At 35.1% G+C, this 20,019-nt stretch overlaps 3 protein-coding genes across 13 annotated transcripts in view; all 3 read left to right on the top strand.

Moving 5' to 3' along the window:
* The first annotated feature begins 2,681 nt into the window (after positions 1-2,681).
* Positions 2,682-4,772, top strand: LOC101887257 (zinc finger protein 510). The gene is made up of 3 exons (XM_005191661.4): positions 2,682-4,045; positions 4,105-4,552; positions 4,620-4,772. Exons 1-3 carry the CDS (start codon positions 3,121-3,123, stop codon positions 4,714-4,716), a joined length of 1,470 nt encoding a protein of 489 aa, XP_005191718.2. The 5' UTR covers positions 2,682-3,120; the 3' UTR covers positions 4,717-4,772.
* A 2,335-nt stretch (positions 4,773-7,107) lies between these two features.
* On the top strand, positions 7,108-10,095 carry LOC101887605 (mitosis initiation protein fs(1)Ya). Of its 2 annotated transcripts, none has more exons than XM_020039680.2 (4): positions 7,108-7,200; positions 7,383-8,230; positions 8,474-9,723; positions 9,791-10,095. In XM_020039680.2, the coding sequence occupies exons 2-4, from the start codon at positions 7,479-7,481 to the stop codon at positions 10,006-10,008; spliced, it is 2,220 nt and encodes a 739-aa protein (XP_019895239.1). In that variant the 5' UTR covers positions 7,108-7,200; positions 7,383-7,478; the 3' UTR covers positions 10,009-10,095. The 2 variants fall into 2 exon arrangements, with proteins under 2 accessions (XP_019895239.1, XP_011295930.1); XM_011297628.3 differs by having other exon boundaries at positions 7,109-7,263.
* A 903-nt stretch (positions 10,096-10,998) lies between these two features.
* The window catches only part of LOC101887767 (probable phosphorylase b kinase regulatory subunit alpha), a 28,839-nt gene continuing 19,818 nt past the window's right edge, over positions 10,999-20,019 (top strand). For 4 of the 10 annotated variants that reach the window (XM_059120910.1, XM_059120905.1, XM_059120909.1 and 1 more), the window contains exons 1-7: positions 11,000-11,293; positions 11,371-12,468; positions 12,716-12,892; positions 12,953-13,276; positions 15,682-15,829; positions 19,086-19,415; positions 19,480-19,701. In XM_059120910.1, coding sequence (XP_058976893.1) covers positions 11,401-12,468; positions 12,716-12,892; positions 12,953-13,276; positions 15,682-15,829; positions 19,086-19,415; positions 19,480-19,701 — 2,269 coding nt within the window. In that variant the 5' untranslated portion in view covers positions 11,000-11,293; positions 11,371-11,400. Of the gene's footprint in view, positions 11,294-11,370; positions 12,469-12,715; positions 12,893-12,952; positions 13,277-13,413; positions 13,559-15,681; positions 15,830-19,085; positions 19,416-19,479; positions 19,702-20,019 lie in introns of all 10 variants that reach the window. The other 6 variants (XM_059120907.1, XM_059120906.1, XM_059120913.1 and 3 more) reach the window with 3 other exon arrangements.

Genomic DNA, 20,019 nt, shown 5'->3' with positions numbered 1-20,019 from the left:
TTACTTCGTTTTTATGCATTTTAAAACTCGATTTATATAAACCTACACTCAGTTGACAGTGTTGGAAAATCGCGTTCAATTCCCGTTTATTAAGGCAATATCAGACGGAATGTTTTTACATCTTTGCAGTCAATTGTTGGTCCGTTTGACAACTGCAAGACTGTTATAATAAACAATTTTACCTCCTTGATATCGAAAAAAATTCGGTTTTCTTTGAAACCGAGCACATATTATCCGTGTGTTTTTTTATCACTCATACTTGTTTTTATTCCCATTGATTACAATAGATCTGTTCCAGAACCAAGGTTCTGGTATCCAGATCCAGATATATATATATATATATATATATATATATATATATATATCTGTTTCAGAAAGAAAGAATGTTTACTACGATAACCGAGGTTCCGGATCTGGATACCAGAACCTTGGTTCTGGAACAGATCTATTGTAATCAATGGGAATAAAAACAAGTATGAGTGATAAAAAAACACACGGATAATATGTGCTCGGTTTCGGTATATATATATATTTTTTTTTTTATTAAATTATTGGACTGTTCCAGAACTGCTGGAATGCAAACATTTTTACTACGCTAACCGATTCTTCCTTTATGATATCGAAAAATTGCAAATTTAATAGATTCTTGCAGTTTCTGGAACAGATCATCTATTTTTCCGATGAAAATAGGGCACACAGTGATCGAAAAAGTCATGAATATCACTCATGAATTTCACAACTGAAATGACGACCATATATCACACGATATGTGTAACTTCAACATGTAGAAAATTTCACACCACATATGTAAAAAACATTTCGTCGACGGGTATCTTAGTAAAAAGTTGTACACTTTTGCAGTTCTGAAACAGAATAATGTGGAGCTTCCACTGCACTTGATTCGCTCTCTATTCGTTGTTTGACCCTTAACTATGAAAAAACTACCTAATTCTTCACACAAAATTTCCTGAGCGAACACTCATATTTGTACGTTGTTCAAATCAAATCACTCTCAGAACAACGAAAAAATATGTCCCATCCCTAACAAATGAGAGTATTTATCGAAAAAATAAATTATGACATTTAAAAATTAAAAATATAAAAATTTCATGAAATTTTAAAAATTTTTGGGAAGACTGAAAATTATGAATGAAAACTACAATGTTGAATGGCGTATGTACATTCAAACGAAAGTAGATTTTGTTTTCTCTCTCTTTCGGGGTACGCATTTGGTCCACGAGTTGAAATTTCCACAGAAAACGCAAACAAAAGAGGCAACATTTTCAAAATGTTTCTATCGGCAGAAAAAATGTTTGACAAGTGTCTCTCCAGCAGAATTTAAAAATGGAAAAACACAAAAATGTGTTCAAAATGTCAACATTTACACAAAAAGTTGAAATCGTGAATGAAAATTGTAAAATTAATGATATAATAAATCTTTGGGAGGAAAACAATAATTTCTTCTATTCATATTAGTGAGAATTTCATGGATTTTCGTATAAATTCCCATTAAAATCAAAAAACAAAATTTTTGAAAAAAGGAATTATTTTACTATGAATTACGAATCGTGCCGTATGAACGGGTTAATTCGTGTACTTAATTCTGAGAGCGAACAACGTTGTTCGGTTTCCAATGGAAACATGCTATAAGAATTTAAAAATAAGGCAATGGAACTAAAACACAAGAAACCCCAACAGAATTGAATGAACTAAAGACGCCAGATAAAAGAAACAGCCGTACCTAGTCCCGATAGTTCCTCTAGCCGAATAGTTATATTTCATTACTGGGCCTGGCGGAATATTTTCGCACGTCACAGCCACCGAACATCAAGAGGTGTATACAATGTCTACAAGCTTTGTTTACGTTCAATCCACCATCGAAAGTAGAGGCACGCACCCATCTGCAAATGGGCCAGATACTTATGACGTACACCCATAACATCGACAAGGCCCGGGAACACTTGGAAAAGGCGTGGAAATTGTCCGAGTCATTATTAAATTTTGACGATGTTAAATTTGATACCGCATCAATGCTGGCCGAACTGTACAAACAAATCGATCAGGTTCCCCTGGCCAAGGCTATGCTGCGAAAGGCAATCGAATTGTCACAAAACAATGTCTATTGGCATTGTAAACTGCTGCTGCAATTGTCCCAACTACATGCAAATGACAAGGAATACACTCTAGCTTCAGAGCTGCTTGCGGTTGGTGCAGAATCAGCCGATGAGTCAAGTGCCACATATTTAAAGGTGCTCTTTCTGCTGTCACGGGCAATGATCCTAATGATAGAACGTAAAACCAACGATGTACTGGCACTGCTCAATTCGGCTGGGGCCATAATTGACAATAGTATTGCGAATCCACATCAGAAAGAGTATTTGAAGGTGTTCTTTTTGGTGCTACAGGTGTGCTATTATTTGGCCCTGGGTCAGGTGAAGACGGTAAAGCCCAGTTTAAAGCAATTACAAATGTCGATACAAACAATAATGGCGCCAAATTGGCCTGCAGATGAAGGTAATTTATACCTTTCTTTTTAGTGCTTAAAAGGTATACTTCGTTTTTTATTTAAATTAGATTTTTTTGCAAGAAAAACCTTTAGCTAATTATAGAACGATCAGCTATAAATTTGCCTCCTGGGTGACCGTTTTCAAATGTCCTACAATATTAAAAAAAAGAAAAAGGTCAGGCCAAACTTTAAAAAGCCTCCAACTCGAGGTAACGAAAACCTTTAAAAAACCCTTAAAAATAAATGTATGGGGATTCGTGCCTTAAATACCTTAAAGGGGACGGTACCGATATTTGTGGACTGCATCAATATGAGAAACTACATATGCAATTTCCCGTTACAGTGGCACAGACTAACGAATATATACACGAAGGAAAGCGCTCACCGCTTATCATCGAAAAAAAATCTGATCAGCAGATGTCGTGGGAACATAGCATACCGCTTACGGTGCCGACTGCACATACATCGATTATTCACTAGCCGTCGACTAGAACTGAACTCGACCTACATAACCCTAATGTAGATGCCGTGTAAACCTGCAAGGCACAAGTGGGCGAAATTACATCAGGAAATAAATAACAAAACAGCGGTTATTTAAATAAATCCAGAGCAGCATGGATCTTTTTAATAATTGCCGAATTTGCTTGCAAAGTATTGGTCACGAACCAATAAAAATGACACGGGCAATCCTGAAATATGTGGAACAAGAATTACAATTGAAGAATCTTATTCGCAAACAAAAGTCCACAGATCCAACAAATCTCTGTGCGGCATGCTTTAATAAATTAGCCGAATTTCAGGATTTCCATGAACAGTGCAAGGATGCCGATGAGTATTGGAAGACCCAATTCCCCACAGAATGTGATAACCCAAAGCCAGTTCTCGAGAGCAATAACCTACCGAGTGTGACTAAAGATGTCAGAAACAACGTATACGTTGCAGTAGTATCGTCAACTAAGGAATCTGCAGATATGCAATTGAATCAGGAACCCAAACAGGAAGAAGAAGATGAGCTGCTACTGACATTACCAATAAATGAAAATGGTTATGCAACGGAATCCAATGAAGGCACCGATCACCATGAAAACAATTCAGTGGATAATGTTATAGAAGAAGACGAATACAACGCACATATGGACGTTACAGAAACGTGGTCACAGGAGGATGATGATACATCGTTACCGATGGAAAACAAGGATAAATATAACGATGAACAAGAAATAATAAATTTTGAATATGAAGGAAACGATGGTGAGCAAGATGATTCGCAATCAGAATCAAGCACGGCAAAAGAAGTAGAGAACGAAAATAATACATACGTCTATCAGGAAGACAATGGAGACGACAATGGGAATGAGGATGAAGATATTTACAAACTTATACAACAAACCTTAAACAAAGAGTTGCATGCTACAACTTCTGAGCCAAAAATGCGTTCCAATACCCAAAATTCTGGCCCATCCACTAATACTTATGTTGTTACAACCGTGCTAGATGAAAATGGAAAAGTGAAAAAGTCATATCAATGTCAGCACTGTGGTATGTATGGGAGAATTACATTTAAATCTGAACTGATGTTGTCTTATTTTACTTTTTAGATCGAGCCTTTGATCGCATCTATGATATTGAATCACACTACAATATCCACAGTGATGTAAAACCCTTTAAGTGTGAGGTTTGCGGAAAATGTTTTCGACAGAAAAATATTCTTACCACCCACCAGACATTGCATTTCGGCAAGAAAGTCGAATGCCCGCAATGTGATAAAAAATTTGCTCGACGATCCCAGCTTATTCTACATTCTCGTATGCATCGCGATGAAAAACCATTTGTATGCGAGTATGAAGACTGTAAAGCTGCCTTCCGACAACGACAGCATCTAGTCGATCATACATTTATTCACACTGGCGAGAAACAATTCGAATGTTCCACCTGTTCGAAAGCATTCCAGACACGTAAACGTTTACAGGATCATTTATACAAGGTACATTCTGGTCATCGGTATAGTTGTTACATGTGTGAAAAGACATTCCTGAAACCACACCTGTAAGTTATTTAAAATTTTTGTCTTGTAGCTGCCATAAATTATAAATATTTGCCTTGTTAACTTCAGACTAAAAAATCATCTCTTTTCTGCACACAAAGTGGCCTATGATGATGTCTCACATTTAAAAATGAAAATAGATCAAAATAAAGCGATAGAAAAATAAATGTTTTTAAACGTTCATTGCGTATTTACCTAAGATAAATACGGCATATCCATAAATACTATCATGCGAATGTTCTTCAATAATTTATATCATTAGGTATGTAGGATAACGCAAGAGTTGGTTGTACTTTGTACAAATTAGATGTGATTACAAAATTTTGTTCGATAACCCAAAGGTCCAGTAAATGAGGACAAGTGAAGTAATTAATTTTGGCCGTTTTGAGTTTTGCAGCCGCTTCTTTTCGCACCAACGGCATTCTCTGAAGTAGGACAACGTAAGTTTTTCAATTGTGAGGACAAAAGTCCCAAATTACATTAAAAATGGGAAATAAAACACAACACGTCAAATTGAAATTGACAGTAGCATTACAGTAGACGCAAATTAGATGGGCATCCTTGCTATCTTGATATTGTAGGACACCCAGGAGAACAAATAGAGGAAAACATACAGAAACTATAACTAAATCGTGTTTCTCCAATTATATTGATTATCGGTGTCAAATTTTAAACATTTTGAACGCATAATAAGAGAGTATTTCATACCAACATTCTGTATTTTTTCGTCAAGCTTGGAGAAGATATTTTGAGAATTCCAATTCCTCACGAAATTCGTTTAAAATCAACATCTTTTAGTAAAGTTGAGTTGCAATCCCTAGCTTGGTTTAACAGCATCGGTGTCCTTCCATGCACGTTGCCGTAATAGCAAACCAATTTTTTCACCAATGTCAGCCGTTATTCAACATAAACTTTCTCATATTTCTGGACAATACGTTTCACAACTCAAAAAGCCTCTTTCAATTCAACATATTGTTTGAAAAACTTTCTTTGGTCCTAAATAGATTTTTTCATTTTTTTTCTCAAATTGGACATTTATTTATACCCATGTTAAATTAAATGCATTACATGGATTTGCTCTGAACCGTTAAATAGGCTCTAACCTGTTTCCGCTTGTAAAAACATGATGGGATTATATTATAATTCAATTTCACAATTGTTCCCCTTTTTGAAAAAATTCTTTCTTTTCTTTCGATATGACATTCGACATTCTTCAAACAGCGATGTTAGTGACAGTTTCAAATGTTTTCCATAATTTTCATTGTTTTCTATCCAATGCTTGTTATACTATAGCATTTTTATCCCCGGATAACGATTCTATTTAAACCACAATAAAAGATCGAAAATTATAGGTCTGATTCAAATCTAAAGAAATTGAAAAATGTTTGAATTTCAAATAAACAACAAAGCCGGCATTTTTTTTAAATTTTATAAACGTCGATGTCAATTTTCAATTTTTTTCAACGGCGACAAATTTTATTTTTTTTTTTGTTTGGTTATTAAATTAAATTCAGAGAAGATTTTACAATATGCTTTGCTGTTGGTTTCTAAAATCGGGAATATGCACGCGGGTCCTTTTTTAACATCATCATCGGAATGTAGAATAATGTTCAAAGGATGCAATATTCATGTGAATTTTTCTGCTTTTTTGAATATTTAACATTTGCATTGATGTTGATTCCGAAATTTGGGAACATGAAAAGTAAGCCATTGACCGGCGAACAGGGTCACTGGAACAAAATATTTGGTCTGTTCCAGTCGTTGTGACAATACGCGCCCAGTTGGGTGCAAATTCAATTTTAGCCAGTCTTTTTTGGCTTAAGTCATCGAAAATATGCTGTGTACCCATATATTTTTAAATGGAAAAGACATTGCCCGGAAAGTTCAGTTTTGAAACGTAATGCTCTGTTCCAGAACCTGCAGGAATCTACTAGTTTTGCCATTTTGTTTCAATATTACAAATGGGAAATCGGTTATGGCAGTAAAATTATTTACATTCTTGTAATTCTGGAACAGTGAATAATTACATCTGCACCTTTATGCACTGTCCCAGAACAACAAGAATTTTGAAGTTTTCACATCGATTTATCTCTGTTTATCTTTGTGATATTAAAAAACTGGTTGATTCTTGCAGGTTCTGGAACAGAGCATTAGTGTTTACCTCCCAACTTTCCGAGCAAAGCATTTTCCATTTAAAAATGTATGGAAACACAGCATGGTAGAAGAACACAGGTGACACATTGACCCAGCTGCTGAGACAATGAACTGTCAAAACAATTTTGTTATTGAAATTTTTGCATGAAAAATTATTTAAATTTGTAAAACATGTTGAGAAACACCTTTTATATTAACCATCGATTAGCGTATTATATGAAAGCATCTACTTATATTTAAAAAAAAAAAAAACATTTGAAATTTTTTGACATATCAATGTTCCCAAGCGTTGATGCACTTACCTGTATTCTTCTACCATGGGAACACAGCATATCTCTCTAATGACAGAGTTGCCATAAAAATAATTGATCACAGCAGTAGCAGAGATACAACCATGTAGTGGACAGTAGCTGTCAAAATGTGAAAGGAATAACCATCACTCATAGGGTTAAAATGAATAAACCGTTATAAATGGAACAAGGAGAAGAAGTGTGAAGTATGATTTTATTATAAATGATAGTTTCAAAATAATATTTCCAATATGTATATACCAGAAGACGTAAGTTTATGTAACAAACTTGAGTCCATTATAAGTTGTTTACAGTCCAATGCCTAATTTAAAATAGATAGGTTTTTTCAGCCACACTTATTTAAAATGCTTCCTATTTCCACTTTCAGACAATTTGTGGAGTTTGTAAAGCTGTTTTTTGTTGTGCCAAGTGTTGTCAAAAACATAAGATAAAAAATCACGCAATCGTTGTACGTCTTCCCGCAATGATAAGCGACGGCGACGATAACAGTGGTGGTGCTGTAGTTTCATCCTTGGTCAAATGTGGCGAGAGCAGCAACCAAGCCATTATAACATCCAGTGTACCGGAAAGACCACCTCCGTACGAAGAGATTTATTTGTTTTGTCCAATTTGTGAAAAACGCCCACTGCCTCTGCAAAGTGAAATCTATACGGAAATGTTAATCCACTTGGAAACACATCATTTGCCATTGCGCTGTGAAAAATGTGCCAAGATGTACTATAACATTGAAGATCTTAAAGAATTCACAAAATGTATGCGTCCCCACGAAGCCTGTCACTCGGCCCAATCGACAGATGTAAATCAAACATGCTATACCGATGAAGCGTCCAGGGTAACTGTTACTAAAGCTGGTCTTCAGTCTACCCAAATATCGCCAATGCGGCGACATGACTTCAATGATAGTCATATGACGCCCATTTCAATTATTAACATGCGTTGGAAGGCCAAAAGTAAAGCCCATGAGGAGTTCATTAGCGACAGTGTTTCGTCAATTAAGAATATATCGTCGATTAGCAATTCATCGATTCGTCGTAGTGTTGGTGTCGCCTCGGCCGTAAAGGGTAAGGTGATACGTTCAACGTCAACACCTGTACATCTGGAAATGGTTTTTGCCAAGCCGAAGGAACAGACATTCAATGCTACCGGTACAGGTCACATGTCAAGTATTTATAACAGCGACTCGGATATAAGTCCAGCGTTGCCGCAACCAAGCAGGTACGTTCGAAAAACATTGCTAAATTGATCATATAATCGGGAATCATGTAATCAGTCCGAATTAAGCAAAAACCTGGATAAAGTTTTAAAAGAATTCGTAATGAATGGGAGATATGGGTCTTGAAAGGGTCTTTAAAGTGACAGGATTATCATACCATCATAGTAAAACATAAAGCCATCTAGCCTCTCCTTTTTTAAGATAGTCACCCTCGACGAATTTTTTCTTATTTTCTCTTTTTACAGCCAAGCTCTTGAGCCAATTAATCGCTATCGCAAAGTTGGCGGTGGACGGCCGAGAATGTCCGCTGTAACACCATTACGTCAGGTCATGTCAAAGAGTATACAAAAAGCTTTTGCTGAACATGGCTTACCTGCTTCGACGGCAGTTCGGGGTACTGCGGCCGCTATTCAACGCAAGAAGATGTTCGATTCGTCTTCATCGCCGGGATTAAATGGTACAGGTGCACATTCTCCAGCCCCACCACCACTTGATCTACGTCTATCGCCAGCTGTACGCCGTAGGAATAGTGAAGCGGAAGAATCGCTGTCAGTTCAAAGTGCAGGCGAGGAGGCACGCGAACAAAGAAATGACTTACCAAGTATGAGGCGTAAAATCCTACTGTCCGCACAAAAACTTACTACAGAGTCGATTGTAATAACTCGCACCGAACACATGTCAAGTGTGTCTTCAGCCTCAACATCTGGCACTAGTTCAAACGGTAGTATCAATTCCATCAAACCCCACTCATCGTCCAGTTCCAGTTCCAATTCTTACCATTCGACGGGATCAAATAGTTCCAGTGGATCAGTTTTCAAATCGTGTCGCAGTGTTGAAATAATAACTGCCACAACGGAACAAATACAAGCCATACAATCGGTGGATGAGGAGAATGTCATTCACAATCCTTTGCCACCGTTGACCCCAATTACACGCATTCCCGGTGCTGTAATACACAAGAAACTGATTAAATTCGAGACTCCCAAACTTGAGTCTCGTGACTCTCGGGACTCGCAAAATTCACCATGTGATTTATTCTTTACGCCCAATGCCACACCAATACGAAAATCGAGTTTGACCCAAGATGGAAACAGGAGTTCGCCAGAAATGTGCGGTCGTAAACGCTTAGTGCCACAAAACCTAAATGGACGTTTTTCACCACCCGTTCGTAGGCCAACTTCTCTTAAAGACTGTGCCCATAGTACAGCCTTCAGTCGCATTGAGAATCTAACCGATACCTTTGATACCAATGATGATGACATTGAAGATGAGGTATTTGCTGCCGAAGAACCTGTAAAACAATCGGGCAATCGAAATTTGGATGATATAAAAAATAAACAAAATCAATCTGGTATTTGGTCGATAATGAGTTCTGTTATGCGTTTGCCATCACGCAAGGGTTCCAATCCAAAATGTTCGCCCAAAAATGAATCTTCAGTACTAGCCACCGATGCAAATTCCAATTCAATTATTAAAAGATGTGCCTCTATAGCAGGTGTGTGTATATTTTTTTATTTTCTAGTTTTGGATATTTGATGATATTAAGCAATTTTCTTTTACAGGTTCTTTGGTCCGCTCCAAGCCATTGGTCGATGAAAATGAATTGAGTTCTTTGAAGCGTAAACGTACCTTTACAACAAGCGAACAATCCACCTCGGCCTATTTGGCCAAATTGCATAGCTCTGAAGCCACCTCACCAACAGATAGTTTTAATACATCCTCGAAACGTTTTCGTATTCAACCTCGTCGTCCCATAGATCGTATGCGTATGAATAGTTAAATGTTGTATCATTGTTGTTTGTTTAAAACATTTTTTTAGTTTTTTTTATTAAATAAATTTTATATTTGCAGATTTTGTTTCAAGTCATTAATGTCTTTTTGTTTCTGCAGCTGCCTGTGGGAGACTGGGGATCACATTTAAAACAGCTATAACGTTAATTTAAGCTAAGTTTAGTAAAAACTCTCGGATTTAAAAAAAAAATCCAGAGGTAGCTATTTCTACCTTGATTCCGGGAAAGTATGTTATTTCTTGTGGGACGGACCCGGATATTTGACCCGAAAGTCCTGTTCCAAGGCCCGGGTTAGATCGGGATCTACTAAACCGATATGGACAATAAAGGTATCATTTGAAAGCTAATGAAAATACGGTTCCGGAGTTGTATCAAAATCGACCTGTTCCATCCCCACTCAAAAGTCGGGAAAGGCCTCATTTTCTGGGGTCTTGAGATTTTCTTCTCTGGGTATGTGCAATCCGGCTACGGAAGTAACGTTTTTAATACCAATGTACGTTTTTCATATCAATGTACTGAACAGAATTGGGTCATCCGGATACTAGATCCGAGAAAGAAAATAACAAAGGTATTTTGGAAAGGTTAGATTGTAAGATGGATTGTAAGCTAAAATTTGGTCAATATTTTATGGCCCAAAATTGGGCCTTTTTGACTTCTGAGGGATTTAAAAATAAACTCCAGGACCCGACATCTGTCATGTATTTTTGAACCAATGGTAGAAGAACACAGGTAGATGAATCAAGGAGCGGAAACAATGCGTGGCGTTATTTCTCCCCTAACGACTTTTGACAGTTTGTTCAATTACTACTAGTGAAAAATATTCAGTTTTTGTGAGAAGGAAATCAAATATTTCTCTCAGTGTACCATACTCTCTTTGTTTTGACATTTTGTTTGTATATCAAGTGTGGTTTTTCTTATTTACAACAAACGAAGAAGAAGCATTTGTTTTGATTTCTATTTTATATGCAGCGATTAATTTGACATTGATTTGACATTTTATTTTTTTTTATTACATGAATTTTGTGATTTTACTACTATCGAATTGTTGATTTTTACAAGAAAACCCCAAACATAAACAATAATAAAATCGGTGCATAACTTTCTGAAGCAGAGAAAAAAGAAAATTGTGTTCTGTTTTTACATTTGGCGAAGAAAAACAATGCAGTAAAAAAATAGATAGTTTGCAGAAACGCATCAGGAGCAAAAATATACTCGAGAAGAAAATTTTTCCGAGGCAAGGAAGGTAGTGGAAGTGAGCATTATTACTGAACTTATGTAAGTTGTTGCTTTAATAGGCTAGTCATGCATTTAGCACTGCTCTGTTAATAAATGCAAAATTTTCTCTATTTCAGTTGGCGAACGGACAGTTGCTACCCAACAATATGCGTTCGCGCAGCAATTCAGGCGTTCGCCTGGACTACTATCAGCGCGTGGTGCATCGCCTGATTATGTCCCATCAGGAACCAGTTACAGGATTGTTTCCCGCATCGAATGTAAATTCTCATGCCTGGATCAGAGATAATGTGTATTGTATACTGGCCGTGTGGGGCTTGTCAATGGCTTATAAAAAAATTGCCGATCAAGATGAAGATCGTGCCAAATGTTATGAGCTGGAACAAAGCTGTGTTAAGCTAATGCGTGGTCTCCTAATGGCCATGATGAATCAAAAGGATAAAGTTGAACGATTCAAAATGACACAGAATCCCTTGGATTCTTTGCATGCCAAGTACTCCAGCACCAATGGCCAACCCGTTGTCGGCGATGCTGAATGGGGACATTTGCAGATTGATGCTGTTTCATTGTATCTTTTGATTTTGGCCCAGATGACAGCATCTGGTTTGCAAATTGTATTCTCATTGGACGAAGTGTCCTTTATACAGAATTTAGTATTTTACATTGAGTCGGCATATTGTATCCCCGACTATGGTATATGGGAGAGGGGTGATAAAACAAATCATGGTGAACCCGAACTTAATGCCAGTTCAATTGGTATGGCTAAGGCCGCGCTAGAAGCTATGAATGAATTGGATTTGTTTGGTGCCCGTGGTGGACCGGCCAGTGTTATCCATGTTCTGGCCGATGAGGCTCACAAGTGTCAAGCTGTATTACAATCAATGTTACCGCGTGAATCGAACAGCAAGGAATTGGATTCGGGTCTGTTGTGTGTCATTGGATTCCCTGCGTTTGCTGTCGACGATCCACAGTTGATACGCAATACCAAAGATGCTATTTTGCAACGTTTACAGGGTAAATATGGTTGTAAACGTTTTCTACGCGATGGCTATCGTACACCCAAAGAGGATCCCAGTCGTTTGTACTACGAGCGTTGGGAGTTGCGTATGTTCGAGAATATTGAATGTGAATGGCCGTTGTTCTATTGTTATTTGATATTGTTTCATGCATTTCAAAATGACAAAATGTCCGTTAAGGAGTACGCTGATCGTTTGGAGGTGAGTTTAATTTGATTTTTTGTATAATAGTGAATGTTTGTGGAGAGACACCTGCAAATGAAACCATAAAAACAGAGAGAACAGAAACAGAGGGAAGAATTTAGTTGTGAGGCTATTCAAATAGAGCTAGTGCAAAAATTTAAGCCAAATAAGCTTGGAAAGTTAGTTGGAGATCCACTTTTTTTTATCGAAAAATTGTGTTCTGCAATTGATAGTTTAAAATTTGAATTTAATTATTTTTTTGCAGCAAATAATGGTACGAGGCGATGATGGAATTCTATTGATACCTGAAAGTTATGCGGTTCCACCCGATGCTGTGGCTCAAGAGTACAAACATCCTGGATCTGCGCCCAGAGAAGTTGTTGGTCGTTGTCCATTTTTATGGGGACAATCGTTGTTTATTTTGGGAAGACTATTGCAAGAGGTATGTAACAAAGATATGAATAAAAATCGGAATTCACAATTTAATTCATTTCTATTATAGGGTTTCTTAGCTGTTGGTGAATTGGATCCCCTAAATCGTCGTTTGGGTGCTCAAAAGAAACCAGATGTTGTGGTGCAGGTTGTCATCATTGCTGAAGACAATGAAATTCGCGATAAATTGGCCGAGTCGGACTTGCACGTGCAAACCATTGCAGAAGTGGCTCCCATCGAGGTGCAACCGGCCCGTGTTCTTAGCCATTTGTATACATATTTGGGTAGAAATCGTAAATTGGGATTGACAGGTCGTAAATCACGTGATGTGGGTATCTTGAGTACAAGTAAATTGTACTCATTGAAAGATAGAATATTTGCCTTTACACCGCAGGTAAGTTTACATTTTTTATATTATTACATTGTATTTTTTTATTTCAAATGAGATTTTATTTAATTTGATTTTTTTAATTCCCTTTTTAATTTCAATCTCAAAAAACAAACACACTCTTTCTCTCAAACCCCCTCTAGTTTGTCGACTTATCACGTTTTTATATCGCCTCCGATTATGAATTAATGATTGATATTCTAAAAGGCGAAATAAATTTTCTTAAATCAGCTTGGGATTTGCTTGGACGTCCCTTGGTTACATTAGTTTTGAAAAAGATTCATTTAGGTCTGTTTTATTTTTTGGCAATTTTCATTTCTTTTTTTTTAAATTCTAATAATTGTATGCATTTGTACGATAAACATGGAAAACTTTTCCATTAATTGTATTTTGCAAGGGATGCGTTCTTTTTTTATAATTTCTCGTATGATTTACTTTATGTTTCTTTGGCATTTTTTCTGTTTTGTGTACAAAAGCGAGTTTTTGCTATTTTTAAATTGGGTCTTTTCAAATTGGTTTTGGTGTTTAAAAAAAAACAACAACTAAATTTTGTGATTAAATTTAAAATAAAATCGAAACATTTTTGAGGTGTTCTTATAAATTAATATTTTTTTTGGTATTAAGTGCTATTTTTTATAATCCGACTTACTAAAATAATAAAAAAAATTAATCAGGGTGAGATGAAAAAACTGCAACCAATTTCAAACTGCTGTCATTTCTAAGCCACTCGTCCGACAGCTGTTAAATTTATTCCAGTGACAGCTCACTATATTCCTTACAAGCGTACAAAAGCATTTTGGTGAGAATTTTTCAGAAAAAAAGTTATTCGTGATGGAATTGAAGCGTGAGAGTGTGATTTCTTAATATTTGCCTGGAAAACCACTTTTGACTATCGTTAAAGCACTCCAGCATTTAAATGTGAATAAATCTTTGGAGTCTCGTACCATCGCCTGTTACCGTGATACTGGTAGCCTAGTCCGACGTCAAGGAAGTGAACGGAAGAAAACAGCAACATCAGCAGAAATGGTTCGAAAAGTAAAGAAACGACTCGATCGAAACCCGCGTCGCAATGACCGAAAAATGGCTCGTGTGCTGAACATATCGCAATAATCCATTCGGCAAATATTGAAAACTGAGCTCAGCCATTGAAATTCTAAAAAGTGCAAGAACTTACACCGCAAAAGAGCTAAAGAGTTGCTTCGCTTGGCCGAAAGTGGTGAACTGCCGAATTTGGTTTCAGCCGATGGTCGCTCTCCGATCGTATTAATCGACCGTGGCATCAGAATAAATGCTGAACATTACCGCGAAAATATTCTGGAGGGTGTAATAAAGCCTGGGCACGCCAACATTTTGGCCGCAGACCTTGCACCTTCCAACAGGACGCAGCACCATCGCACTCAGCACGCGCCACCCAAGAATGGTTACAAAATGAAGTTCCTCGCTTCATTTCCAGCTCACAATGGCCACCAAAATGTCCGGATACCAATCCGTTGGACTATTGTGTCTGGAGTATTTTGGAAAGTAAGGTTGGCCCTAAAAAATACCAAAGTGTCGATCACTTCAAGCAAGTGCTTCGCCTGGAATGGACTAAAATACCGCAAAGCAACATTCGGGCAGCGTGTGACGGTTTCATTGGCCGTTTGAAGGGCATAATTCGTGCCAAAGGTGATCGATTCGAAAAAATCTAAACTTATTCTAAAATTTGATACTATTTCCGAAATTTTTATCTTTCATTCAATGAAATTAAAAAAAAGTTAAAATTATGTCGTTTGACTTTGTTGCAGTTTTTTTTATCTCACCCTGTATATTATTTATTTTTTAACAAAATTTATGTTAAATAAGGATTTTGTGTTAATTCAATTGAATTTGTTTTCGAATCTTTTTAGAGAAATAAGACAAAATTTATTTATTTTTTGGTATGAATAAATAACTAATGTAAAATTAAGATCGGGAAGTGGTCTTAATTCAATTGAGTTATTTCACACAAAAAATGTTTCGATTTTCAAAATTGTCTCTTGTATCTTCTATGTATCTTCTACTCTAATTGGGCTTTTACAAAACTTGCTTTTGTGTCCACATTAACATTTGTAGTTTCTTCTCTCATAAGCACACGACTATCATTTAAACAATTCAAAATTAGAAAAGTTTTACTCTACACTCTAAAAATATAGCCCCTTTCGTATTTCATAAAAAAAGAGGATTAGGAACATACAAATAATTATGAAATTTATATTTATAATGAAAATTATCATGATGATATGTTTCATGGTTTTGAATATGCTCCTTATTTCATGTATGTTTTATTTTATTTTACCAAAAAAAAAAAGATCAGAAATCCATTCCCTATCTGCTATCTGAATTCGAAATCATTCAATTTACCATTAATTTAATATATATTAATTTTAATCCAGCATATCGATTATGAAGAATATTATACTACACGTGATCCTGACTTGCTCGCAAGTAATTTCACCACCAATTTAGCTTTCCTAACAAATAATTGGCGTCATATGTTAGGAAGACCTACCATAACTTTAATGGCAACACATTATATGCTAGGTAATTACTTCCCACAACCCTCCACCATATAAATTCAATACACAACACAACATCATGCATACAAAAACTATTTACACTCAATGCACTCACCCTGGCATACTTACACTATTAACTATTTTTGTATTTATATTCAAATTTATTGTGTTTCGGGAACGATATAATATAATCTATATAACTTCATTTTTAATTATAGTGATATATATTTTTGGGTATAATTTTGTTTTATTAAAGATTTTAAATTTGTTGTTTTTGTCCACGGAAATATCGAAAAGAAAAAGCCAGCCATATACCTTTATGGGTCACATAGTGTCTGTCTTTTGAACTAAAGTATTTTTGAGATTTTCAAGCTAATTTAAAACTAATATTTAAATTAATTTTGTGTTGATGAACTGAAGTCTCGTAGATTTAACAGAAAATTATTTTTAAAAACCCTCTGAACGAAAATTGAGATTTTTTGGCCCGAAAACGTATTTTTTTCTGACCGAAAATCTCGATTTTTTTGTTTTTAGGCCATAAACCATTCCGTACGGAAAATCATGTATTTTTGAGGATATTTTTTAAACTCGTGTATTTATCGGAACATTTTTCAAAAACTTTCTGACCGAAAATCGTGGACTTTTTGAGAATTATTTGAAAAAGACTTTTCGAGTATCATCTTAACGACAATAGTAGATTTTTAAGATATATTTCAAGTATTTTCCAGGAACTTCCTGGGCAAAAATCATGCATTTTCGAGGGCCTGTTGAAAATTGTGATTTTTTAATGGACCTCAAAAAATCGAGAATTTAAAATAAAGATTTTCAAGCGAAATTGCCGGTTTAAAAAAAAAATTCAAGGACCTCCCGACCGAAAATCGTGTATTTTTTAAAATGTTATCAAGAATGTGTTATGGAGATTTTTCTTAAGAATGTTATTGGGGATATGATAAGAACATTTTTCAAGGATATTATTACCAAAAATCTTACATTTTAAAGAAAACTTTTTTCAAGGATTTTCCTGTAAGAAATCGTGAATTTTTAAGAATATTTTTTTCAAGAACCTCCTTGCCAAAAAAATTATAGATTTTTTAAATCTTAACCTTAAATCTCATTTAAGGTATTAAAAAAAAATATTTTCAAGACTTTCCCACCGAAAATCGTCGAATTTTAAGAAAATATTTTCAATGACGTTTTCATTCTTGAGTATGAAGATTAGATGTTTCGTACAACCTCACACAACGGATCACAAAATTGAATAATTACAACTCTCATAAATGGGGAATGGGAACTGGAAATCGTAAAATTTTAACAAATAAACAATTAAAAAAAACCTCCACCTTTGGGTGAAGAAAAAATTTTTATACAAATTTACCTGGATTCAAACATGTTACGGAATGACAAATTTAATATTTCCTCCATTTCATTTTCAAGGTGGAGGGTATAAAAAATACAAGATCTTCCTGAAAGAAAATCATGTTTATTTTTTAATACTTTTTCTAAAGCCTTCTTGGATCAAAATCGTGATTTTAGCGAAATATTTTTTCAAGGGCCTCCTAATCAAAAAACTATGACTTTTTCAGGAATATTTTGAATGGACCTCCTAGGGAAAAATTGTGGACTCTAAAGGAATATTTTTACATAGCCTTCCCGGACCAAATTTTTTTTCTAAAATTATTTAAAAAATAAAGAAAATTAAACAACAATAATTTTTCTCCTTGCCCCTAAAAAGTCGCGTTTATATCCTCTTTACATCTTTAATTCGACCTTTTATGTTTATGGCCGTTAGAAGTCTCTTTGTCAGTCAGAAGAATATTTTCCTCAATAGATTCATCATTGCATAACTCGAAAATACACATTTTTAATTACTAATAAAAATAACAATTTTAAGATTGAATTAGTTTGTGGGTACAATTGAATATCATAATTATCATATCCAAATTTTTAATAAAATAATGCATGCACTTTACAATTGATACAACATTTGGGAGTGATTTTCAATTTAAACCAAGTCTTAACTTGCAGCTAAATAAATTCAAGAAATAAATAAATGTTACAATTAAATTGAAAAAGAAGAAAAATTACGAATAATCCTAATAAATCCATAAAATAACAAAACATATAATCTTCAATATCGTTCCCGAAGCACTCACAAAATTTCTAGTCAGCCTATTATACATTTTTTTATTTTCTCAATAATTAATAACTTTTATTATTATTATTTGCTTTAGCTTCTTCTTCTCTTTATATGTGCCTCAAACAAGTTAATGTTTATATTGAGCTTTTGTTGTTGTTATTATTTTATAATAAGTTTAATTATTTTATGGTATGTTTGATCAGCATGAATTTTATATAAATTTGTAAATTTGTGATTTGTAAATAGTTCGTTATTAACATAGAGTAAGAGATACATGTTTGGGATGAAAAGAAATAGACAGGATTTTATTTAAACAAATTACAAGTCTGTTTGATTTCTATTTTAAGGAATACCACTTAAATGGATATTTTGATTAATTTATATATTTTTCATTCGTATACGTATGATTTGAAACAACATATGACTATGGAATGGAATCCCTAATCTTAGTGGATTTTTTTTTCGAAATCATGATTTAGATGGCTTCTTATAAATATCGTAATTAGTATACTTCACATACTGTCGATCCAGAAATGAGCCTTACACGTTGTTAACAATGTTATTCTTTGGCCCAATACTGAGTTTAAGTCTTTTTGTGACTGTCAAACAATAAACACGAGCTTTTCTTTAGGGAATTATAAATATATGTCATTCCCTAACATTAGTGGGAGTCTCGAGTTCATTTTTTAGAGTTATCGACACATAAAGGTAAAATTGAAACACAAAATTATGAATGAAAAGTCTAAATTAAAGTTGGCACCATTAGTACCATTATTAACTTGTTAACTTGCCAATAATTTCGTCAATTACCAAAATTATAATCATTTTAATTTTCCAATTTTTTGTCGATAACTCAAAAAATTAGTCAGAAAATAACACCACAGAAATGAAGAAACATTTTAGTTGCTTATGTGTGTCCACTTGGAAATGGGTTTTTTTCTAAAGCTTTGCAATTGTTGGGCCTATTTTCTGTAAAGGGTATATTAGTAGTAGCTTTGTCACTAACCCAGCCTGTACATGTTGTAATAAATTTTAATACCGAAAAAAAAACTTGCATGCAATGTACTCTAAATTGAGTAACAATAAATCCACATTATATATTTGATTATTTTTAATTACTTTGTTTTTGTTTTCCAAAATTTAGACCAAGACAAAATACCCTTGGCCATGATTCAGACAATGCGTAAATTAAAATCTGGCTATATTAACGGCACACGTGTGATGTTGGGTAATCTAAAGGATTTCCTCAACACCTCAGCCATTACGGATCTAAGTTTCTTGGGCAGTACCGAAGACGGCTATCCAGATCGTTTACATCCGGATGTTCAAACCTATTTGGATGAACATTTGTTGCGTTCGTTTAGTCATCGTAATATGATGAACTTAAGAGCTGGCCAGTTGAGGCCACGACAACTGCGCAGGCGTATGTCATGCAAGGGTGCCATTAAGAAAACACGCTCAATTAATGTTGATTGTAAGGGGAAGAAGAAAAAATACTAATATATATTTTAAAATTTAATTAATTGTTATTTTTGTAGCGGATACCCTGGGCATGGAGGGACCGACTCCATTGACCGAAAGACGTTTATCTTCAATAATTGCCCCACCCTGGTTGCAGGCAAATAAACAGGCTCACGCCAGCACATTTGCCATAACACCCGAGGAAGCTCCCAGTAACACTACCAGTTCGGATGTTTTGATTCGGGAAAATATCTATCCCATTGATATAAATCACAGCCGTTCGTCGATGGAGAAACGCAGTGAGTTTTTTTGAGAAACTATGAATTAGGGTGTTTTTAGATCATTTCCTTTTTCATTTTATTTTGCATTATTTTATAATCGCGGTCAGCACTTTGTGACTTACTATTAAGGAAAAGATTACAATTACTCGATTAGACCCTTTTGACAATTTTTTATTTATTTATTTTTAGTTAACACAGTTACCTAGTGCATAGGTCATGAAGGGTTCCAAAAACTATACATTTAAACCCAATTTCTCAGTGTAATCTTGTTTCTTCCTCCCCCAGATCTGATTTTTTATACCCTACACCACATTGTGGTAAGGGTATTATATCTTT

Source organism: Musca domestica, unplaced genomic scaffold (assembly GCF_030504385.1).
Source record: "Musca domestica strain aabys unplaced genomic scaffold, Musca_domestica.polishedcontigs.V.1.1 18, whole genome shotgun sequence".
Classification (NCBI taxonomy): domain Eukaryota; kingdom Metazoa; phylum Arthropoda; class Insecta; order Diptera; family Muscidae; genus Musca; species Musca domestica.
The sequence above is the reverse complement of the archived record's forward strand: the minus strand, read 5'-3'. Positions and strand labels throughout refer to the sequence as shown.

What these genes read in the sequence shown, in the direction of transcription:
- LOC101887257 (XM_005191661.4), top strand. Translation starts at nt 3,121, where the DNA reads ATGGATCTTTTTAATAATTGCCGAATTTGCTTGCAAAGTATTGGTCAC. An exon ending in ATATCAATGTCAGCACTGTG is followed by an intron (nt 4,046 to 4,104) that starts GTATGTATGGGA and finishes TTTACTTTTTAG; the next exon opens with ATCGAGCCTTTGATCGCATC. An exon ending in ACATTCCTGAAACCACACCT is followed by an intron (nt 4,553 to 4,619) that starts GTAAGTTATTTA and finishes TGTTAACTTCAG; the next exon opens with ACTAAAAAATCATCTCTTTT.
- LOC101887605 (XM_011297628.3), top strand. An exon ending in GCGTTGCCGCAACCAAGCAG is followed by an intron (nt 8,231 to 8,473) that starts GTACGTTCGAAA and finishes CTCTTTTTACAG; the next exon opens with CCAAGCTCTTGAGCCAATTA. An exon ending in AAGATGTGCCTCTATAGCAG is followed by an intron (nt 9,724 to 9,790) that starts GTGTGTGTATAT and finishes TTTCTTTTACAG; the next exon opens with GTTCTTTGGTCCGCTCCAAG.